Here is a 9202-nt window from a genome sequence, read left to right as displayed (position 1 = left end):
GGATCCCCAGAGTGACTGTGTGAGGGGCTAAGCACAGAGAGGGCTACTACTCGCAACGATGCTTAACAGGACAAAGTTGTTGCTATCCGGGTATTACTTTTGTGACTATAAATTTTGAACCCTACAAGACCGAATACATTGTTGCTTCTGCAAAATCTGAGACCCACTTTTTATTTTGAGGCTCACTTTTAAATAAATGATGCTTTTATCAAATAGGATTCAGGTTTACGATCTATAGGACTGGACCATGCTTATGGTATCAGGTGTTCATTTGTTAAAGAAGAAAGTCAGCATTTTGACAAAATACAGACTTTCCCTGTCTGAAAATCGGGCATCCGCACTACACGGGGAGAGCTAGGAGTCCATTTCATCTTAGCTGACAAAAGTTGTTTCAACAAAAGCTGTGAATATTTCCATCTGCTGTTGCAGGATTAGAACATATTAATCCGAAAGCACACTTTTCTCATGTCATCATCGTAACTGGCTCAGTTCCAAGCAAACAGCCACCCAGGGAAATCACCTACCAAAAGTATTGATGCTCAGCTGGTCAATGAAGTCCCAAAATCGCTCGATGACGTCCTGTACTCGCTTCTCACACTTGCCCTATGAAAAGGAAACACACAGTACTGCCCCGAGAAGTGCTGCATTTAGCAGCAGCCTGGCGGCATACAAATAACGGATGTGAAAAGGCTTCATTAAATCAAACCCTCAGAGGACCCATTTTTTGACACAGGACCTAAGAAAGGAGGACACACCTGTATACTGACACTTCCACAATAAGTCCGTTTTTACACGTGAATTTAGAATTCCCAGGAAACGAAACTCGAGAAAACCAATTTTAAGACGAGGTCCTCTAGCAAGACCTCTACTGACCACACACACACACACACGCGCACACATGCGTGCGCACACACACGCGTGCAGTGAGCAGGAGGAACCTAACTGGACTGCCCAGGGAAGCCGGCCTAACCCCTCTAAATTCTCTTCTGTGGCTCTTCGGGAATAGAAGGTGTTTCTCTAGAGAACAAGAGGGTCTAATGCAGGTGCGTCAAGCCACCTCTTGGTCTTTCCTGTATCAGCACTGGTTTCAAAATCAAAACTTGTGATTTCACAATCTTAGTCAATTTTATAATTAGTCTAGAAAACCAAGTAATTAACACTGCCTAAAACGAACAAGCTTTACCAAAAAGGCCCCCTAGGTCCCACCCAGTCACTGGACTCGGGGTCCCCTGCTCTAGAGATAGTGCACTCCAGTTTCCCAAGAGCACCTGGCCGCCTCCCCCGGATGGCCGTGCACACGAGAGCAAGCAGTGGGTTATGAAAGCGTGGCAGGACTCCTTCCGCTGGCAAAATCAAGTCTTTACAATATCAAAACTGCCTGTCTGGCTGTTGCAGAAAAAGCTGCCCATAAGTAAGCACTCACATTCATGTCGCAGAAGCCCACCGTACAGGGCTTTCCTTTCCTCAAGAATAAGTTCTTCTGTTCCGCATCCACGTAGGGCACACACCGGCCTGAGGGGTCCCTGCAGCACACTTTGCACGAGTTGTCAGTTTCTGGAACAGAATCAGGGAATGTAGGGCAGCTGGAGTGCAGACACGACGCTCCTGCTTCCCTCCTCTCCTCCCCACCCCGCTCCCAACGGGGAAAGAAATGCATTTATTTTTCATTTCGATAGCAAACTATCCCTCATTCACCCCCAAAGACTAACTTCTGAGTTCAGGTTCCTTGATCCTTAGAGAGGCCACAAGGTAAAAACAAGTGACACCAACGAGTTTCCTTCAACAGATTAAAAGCCAAATTATTCTACTTCAACTCCTTTACGATACTCAACGTTCCCTTCATGCCGACATTCTTATTACACTGCCAATTTCAACCCTTGGCATCTCAGTTTCAAATACACCCTTGGAGAACCAAGGCTCTAGCGAGAACCAGCACAGCTTCAACAGAACAGCCTGGGGCAGATGGAGGGAGAGGCCGTGTGATGTGAGCACAGCGGCCAAAACCAAGATGCCCTCCATCTAGACCTACCGCCCACAGCACGTGGGGTCATAGAACCAACTGGGCACCACATAAGCCTCGTGGCACACACACCAACTGCAGAAATGCCCGAAAAGTCAACTGGCAACATAACTCGGGACAGTATGTGACCCAGAAGTAGTCCACAGTTACACTTACTTGGGAGAAACTGAAATCAACTAGAACACAAAAACCAGCAAAACCGCTTTAATGGGAAAAGAAAAACCTTTTCATCATTCATTGATGAAGCATTTCCTGGGCATTTACAATGTGTCTCTCCAAGGCATCGCAAGCCCCCTGCCGCTCCCTCGGGAAATCACTTACTTGGCATCTACCGTGTGTTAGCTTCCATATTTACTCGCTCCCCTGGAAGAGCCGCTGCCTCCGCCGTATGCACGGGGAGTTCCTGACCTAATGGCTCTGGCTGCTGGGTTGTTTTGAACGCAACAGAACCCTCCTGGGGGGAGGCAGGTGGGAAGCTTGGAGCCTAGTCAGTCCCCGAGGTCCCTTCTCAGACCCAGGAGCTCCAAACATAGAAGGTGGAAACCTGAGGACAAGTCTAAGAGGCCAGCATGATGTCACCAACCATCGCTAAGCGAGGCCCCTGCCCCAGACATCTGGCAGGGAGACAGGGCAGCAGGCTCAGCGCTGGTGACAATAACAAACTCCGTGACAGACAGGGCCAGACCCTGGAACCAGCTCGGCCCCGCCGTAGTCCTGAAGGAACGTCTGCATTCACTGAGGGTAAGCAGCAGCCGGCTCCTGCTGCGTTCACAGTGTGTAGACACAGCGGGCGGGGCACAGTGAGGACAGACCTCCATCTACCCACTCAGCCTCTCCCAGCCCTCAGCCGGCCACATGGTCTGAAAATGGAGCAAGAAGGAAGACTGACAGGCCAGTTTTCACACACAAGACAGGTGCCAGGATCTGAATCCGGAGAGCTGTCACAGACCACCCTGCCCTTCCCCAACCCTGGCTGCATTCTTATCACCGCCCCGGCCAGCAGCGAGCAGCCTGTATTGCTGGGCCCCCCGAGGGAGGGACAGGGCCTGGCAGACACAGACTGTCTCCCCTCCTGCTGCAAAGACGCAGCACGAACGTGTGCTCACCGTTACACGCACAGGACTCCAGCTGCTGCTCCCGCTCACAGAAGGGAACGCACTTCCCGTCTTTACACTTGCCGAGATCCAAGCACACCGTGTCATCTGCAGCATTGCCAGGAGGGGGGCACTCACTGCTGTTACCTGGAAGCACGCAGTAAGCACACAGGTCACCACGGGTCACATGGCCAGCAGTCCTACAGGGGCAGGCCTCTGATTCTCACAAACGTTAGCACCACACTTCACAAAGAGTGAAAAGTGACCCGGGAGCAGGACGCCAGTGGCTCACATCCACTCAGCCGATAAGCATCGAGTGCCTGGCTGGGTACCCTGCCCTGCGTGGTGCGGGTCCCCGTGCTCCCAAACCACCCCTCAGCCACTATTTAACATTTTGCTTTTACCTTTTTATGGTGAAACAGAACTACATGTAACAGAGTATGTACATATATAATATCTACAAAGCAGACATTACAGCCGCCCCTTGAACTGAAAATCAAGCTCTGCAGGAAGGCTCATGGCAGCGGCTGGCCAGGCTCCTCCAACCTCACCCACGGCCACTCCTGAGCCCCCACCTCAGCCGGCCTCCAATGTCCTCACCTCTCCAGGGTCTCTCCCTCGGAACTGTAACTATGCTGTTCGGTTTACCTGGAATGTTCTCGTTTCCACCTTGGAGGGCACTGGTTGGCTTTTTCTCACCCTTCGATCTCGCTCAAAGACCTCCCTCAGACCTCCTGAGGCCGTACTTTCACCCCACGACGCTCCCCTGCTACAGCTACTCCTCTCCTTCAAGCACACACTTTGCAATTTACATCTTTTTTTTTCTTTTTTTAAAGTAGGCTCCACACCCAGCAAGGATCCCAAAGCAGGGCTCGAATTCACAACCCTGAGATCAAGATCTGAGCTGAAGGGCACCTGGCTCAGTCAGTTAAGCATCTGCCTTCAGCTCAGGTCATGGTCCCAGAGTCCTGGGACTGAGCCCCACATTGAGCTCCCTGCTCAGTGGGGAGCCTGCTTCTCCCTCTCCCGCCACCCCTGCCCCCCACTTGTGTGTTCTCTGTCAAATAAATAAATAAAATCTAAAAAAAAAAAAGACCTGAGCTAAGATCAAGAGTTGGGCACTCAACTGACTGAGCCACCCAGGCACCCCTCAATTTACATCTATGTGATGATGTTTTTGGCTCCCCTCTCACAGACTGGTGGGCTCCATGAGAGCAAAGATCAAATCTATTAATGAATCAAACTTATGTCCAGTCCCTACCACAAACCATAAGTATGCCACAAATATTTCTTAAATGAATCAATGATTCTTCTGGACAAAAGAAAAGCCACAGAAGGATGTTAAATTCAAGTGAAAGGATGGAATGAGGGGCTTATTCTGGAAAATGAGCAACACACGCAGTTAAACATGACCACAAGAAGAGAACTACTACATGCAAACAGCAAACGGTGACCAGAGCTGGAGGCCCGGCCTTCCACCTGACGAATGGGACCCATCCACAGAGTCTGAAAGAACTCGGACTTCAGAGTCACTGGAACAGTGACAGGAAACTTAAAGGAACCGGTCCTGTCTCAAACAAAAGCAGCCTCTTCCATGAAGCACCCAATACAAAACACACCCTAATGCGGGCACACCACACATGCCTCTGGTCTGACGCACCCTTTTACGGCACTGGACGTTCTGTGTCAACAGGACCGGCACGGGACACACCTATCGCCGAAAGCAGGCTGCGGGGGAAGGGCAGCACGCAGGTGAAGGGAGAGGCCGCAGGCATGGTATTCTCGGGGTGGGCTGCTGCCCTGAACTCGTACAAACTGCCTCGTGAGTATGCGCTGAACATCTGCTCTCAGAGCGCTAATACCACAGCCTCAGACACAGAGGAAGCATTAAAAACACAGCGCCACCAGCTCACTGGGCTCTCGAGGCTCGGGGTGCGGCAGACCCAGCAGGCAGATGGAGCTTGTGGCACAGATCGCTGCGCCCGTCCTCAGAGCTGCTGGGGCACTGGGCCGGGGGGTGGGGAGGTGGAGGGAACCAAGAATGTCCACTTCTTGGCTTCCAACGGAGGAGCCTGATGTGGGGCTCGATCCCACAACGCCGGGATCACGCCCTGAGCAGAAGGCAGACGCTTAACGACTGCGCTACCCAGGCGCCCCAAGAATGTCCACTTCTAACAAGGTCCCAGGTGATGCTGATGCTGAGTCCTTCTAATGAGTTTATGTTCTGCTCGCTGCTCCTTCATATAAAATATCAAGGGAACAAAAGGCTATTTGATAAGAACGAATGAATTTTTTCAAATTGCTTTGCTTATACTTATTTAAGAACATTGTTCTGAATCTGCTTTATTATTAAAATAAAGACTGAAACATAGAGCACAGCTAGAAACTGTGTGAAGCTTGACTGAGACGTTCCAGCTCCTGGCAAGTGGCAAACTGCGGTCATGCGGACCGATCTCAGGATGTAAGTCACGAGTGGCATCTTATAAAATGCATATTGAAAAGCCAAAGGAAAAACCAAACTGAGACAAAGCTTCACGAGGAATCAAAAAGACAAGCGTTGCTGAGGATGTGGACACACAGCAGCCTTGGCCACTGCCAGCGGGAATGTAAAATGGCGCAGGCCCTGGGGAAACAGCCTAAGCAGCACCTCAAACAGAACAGTTACCGCATGACCCAGCAATTCTGCTCCTGGGTCTAGACAGGGGAAAGACACATACGACCACCCAAAATCTTGCACAGAAATGTCTGCAGCAGTGTTATTCATCATCAGAAAGTGGAAATAATCTGAAAGTCCATCAACTGATGAACAAATGAAACAAAATGTGGCCCATCCTAACACACCGGGCGATCACTCGGCAATCAGAACAAATGAAGTCCTGCTTCACGCTATGGCACGGATGAATCTTGAAAACGTGATTCTGACAGAAAGAAGACAGCTGCAAAGGGCCATGTACTATAGGATTCCATATAAAGGAAATGTCCAGAACAGGCAAATACACAGAGACAAAAAGTAGATTACTGGCTGTCTGGGGTTTGGGGGGGATGAGGGGATTCAGCAATGGCTACAGGACACAGGTTTCTTTTTGAGGTGATGAAAATGTTCTAACACTGTGCTGGTAGTTGTACACACGAACACCTTAGAAACCACTAACCTTACACTTTAAAATGGGGAAACAGGGCGCCTGGGTGGCTCAGTCGGTTAAGCGTCTGCCTTCGGCACAGGTCATGATCCCAGGGTCTTGGGATCAAGGCCCGGCATGCGGCTCCCTGCCCAGCAGGGAGTTGGCTTCTCCCTCTCCCTCGGCCCCTCCTCCCCACTCATGCGTGGGCTCGCTCTAAGAAAATCTTTAAAAAAACAAATAAATAAATGGGTGAACAATATGCTATATTAACTGAATCTAATAAAGCTGTTAAGAAAACCATACCAACCAACCAAAAAACCCAGAAAGATAGAAAAATAAAAGAATGGGAGAGATACACCAGACAAATAGGAACCAAAAAAATCTGGGATAGCGGACTATTAACTAAAATAAGTAAGTAAAAAAAAAAAATCACAAAGGTCGAAAAGCAACATTACATTCTGGTAAACAAAGAGCAGATCAAGAAAATGTAGAGACTATGTCCAGTTATGTACCTAAAAGCAGAGCTTCGAAAATCTTCTAGGAACTGACAGAATTTGGAAAATATGCACAGTCAATATAAAGATTAGCTCTAGACGGATTAAAGTCCTAAATGTAAAAGGTAAAATTATGAACCTAACAGAAAAAGCTGTGGGAAAGATCTCTGTAACTGTCCACAATTCAAAAAAATACATATACACCCCACACTGGCAAGATATGATTACATTAAAATTAAAGTTTCTGTTCCAAGGACAACAGGAGGAAGGTGTATGCAACTTTTAAACCAATCAAATTATCATACAATAACTCCTCCAAATCAACAACAGCAAGAAGACATGAAACCCAATTTTTAAAAACGGACCAAATCGAGGCACCCTGTTGGCTGGCTCCGGTTCAGTTGTTAGAGCAGGCGACTCTTTTTTTTTTTTCTTAGATTTATTTGAGAGAGAGAAAGCACAACAGTGCACAAGAGGATGCATGATCGGGGGTAGGAGCAGAGGGAGAGAGAGAATCTCAGACTTCCTGCTGAGCACAGAGCCCAGCATGGGGCTCAGTCCCACAACGCTGAGATTGTGACCTGAGCCAAAACCAAGAGAGCTGAACCACCCAGGCGCCCCAGAACATGCAGCTCTTGATCTTAGGGTTGTGAGTTCAAGCCCCATGTAGGGCACAGAGACTACTTTAAACAAATAAATAATAATTTTTAAAAAGGACCGAATATATGAACTGGCTATTCATAAAAGGAAAAATCTCAACGGCTAACAGATAAAGGGAGATGTTCAAGAAACATGCAAATACAGAGAACAGATCACTCAACAGATTGGCAAAAAAATAAAGACCATCTGGGTAACAGGGAGGGTTGACAAGGACACTGGAATGCGGGAGTCTGCACACATGACGGACGCACCAGGACCGCTATTCTAGAGATCAACGCAGGGCTGCTTTCTATGAGCAAGCAATTCCGCTCCTCCACGTGCACCCAGGAAACCCTTACCACACCTGGAAGAGGCGTGGGAGACCGTCTGTCGCAGTCCTATCTGCGGTATCCAGAAGATGAAGGCAATCCAAGCCATCACTTAGTGAACAGATGAGTACAATACACTTCGTCACACAAGTAAACTCAGCAGGTGCCCTAAACAATGAACTATGTACAGACATGGATACAGACAAAGACAGACGGCACAACAGAGATGATTCATAAAAACACAGCACTGAGTTTAAAAAAAGATCTAAAGTAGAGTATTATCCTGGCCTGTTAAAAACACATATACACAAAAAAACACTATATTATCTTTCAAGGAAATACACATACCCAGGCAAATATTAAACGCATTATAGCGCAGCCTGTAAGAGGAATGAGGTGATGGGAACAAAGTGGACGAAAGGCAAGTAGTAAGAAAGAAAGCAGGACGGGTCCGGCACTGATCACTGGGAAGTGCATCTCGAACTAAGGAGTATGACTGGGAAGACTGTTTTCATCTGAACGAAAAACAGTGTTGTTTCAAACATACACATACTCACCTGAGCAAAGCATCCCAAGAGAAGCAGCAGCAGGACTCACCTGTGCAGTAAGACACGCCTTTGCAAGTAGCATTAATAGCCTCTTGGCACTTCTTCTGGGCAGTCTCGAACTGACAGTTTTTACAGCAAGGGCTGTTCCTATCACTGCAGAGGTAGAGCAGACCCAGTTCCAGTCAAACGTCAGTCCCACAGCAAACACTACGGTCATGACACAGGGCCCTGAAGATGGCAGGGAAGGCCTCCCGGCTGGGCCACCCAGACACCAGCCCACCTGCCTACACTCTGTCCGCGCTTCCTACTGCGGCCTGAGGCAGCAGAGACGTAGGCAGGAAGTGCAGAAAGGTCTGAGGGGACTCAGCCTTAGAACATCTTGGTGTCCTTGGTTTTTATTAATACAGTAATTTTAAAAAAGAGAGAAAAGAAAAGGAAAAAAAAAAAGGAAGACATGGGCCTGCAAGGCCATCCACGGAGAGGAAACTAGGCAGCCAGAGTCCTAGTTCCCATCAGTACCTACGACGACAATACGCATCTGCTTCTCACCATAAACTCAAGCTTTCCTTCTAAACTAAGCCAGCACCAGCCAGCAACATGGAAACATCGGTACCTTCGAATTTGTAACCTGCTTCCTCTGCATTTAGCGTATGCCATTAAACAGTATTCTCCAACACTGTTTACTGCATAGAATGCAATAGAAACACAAAAATTTAGATCTCAGGACTGTCACTGACTGGGTCTAAGATCTTGTCGCTATAAAAGAATGCAGCTGCGAACATCCTCATTTAATCACCCCTCGCATCTCCTTAGAAAAGACCCTGACCTGTGGGATCCTGAATCAAAACATCTACAAGATTAAAGATTTTGTGACATAAAGTCACACTGCATCCCAGAAAGCAGTTTTCCTGCTGTAAAGGACGAAGAGAGACAAACATGCCCACGCAACACCGCCC

At 48.3% G+C, this 9202-nt stretch overlaps 1 protein-coding gene across 5 annotated transcripts in view; it reads right to left on the bottom strand.

Annotated features, from left to right (window-relative positions):
- ADAM17 (ADAM metallopeptidase domain 17) overlaps window positions 1-9202 on the bottom strand; it is a 53703-nt gene that overhangs the window by 6564 nt on the left and 37937 nt on the right. For 4 of the 5 annotated variants that reach the window (XM_034659929.1, XM_034659926.1, XM_034659928.1 and 1 more), the window contains exons 13-15: window positions 8296-8399; window positions 3127-3261; window positions 1424-1554 (exon numbers count right to left, since the gene is read on the bottom strand). In XM_034659929.1, the coding sequence (XP_034515820.1) occupies window positions 1424-1554; window positions 3127-3261; window positions 8296-8399 (370 nt within the window). Of the gene's footprint in view, window positions 1-524; window positions 604-1423; window positions 1555-3126; window positions 3262-8295; window positions 8400-9202 lie in introns of all 5 variants that reach the window. The other variant, XM_034659927.1, reaches the window with a different exon arrangement.

This window comes from Ailuropoda melanoleuca, chromosome 4 (assembly GCF_002007445.2).
Source record: "Ailuropoda melanoleuca isolate Jingjing chromosome 4, ASM200744v2, whole genome shotgun sequence".
NCBI lineage: Eukaryota > Metazoa > Chordata > Mammalia > Carnivora > Ursidae > Ailuropoda > Ailuropoda melanoleuca.
This window is presented reverse-complemented; position numbering and strand designations above follow the sequence as displayed.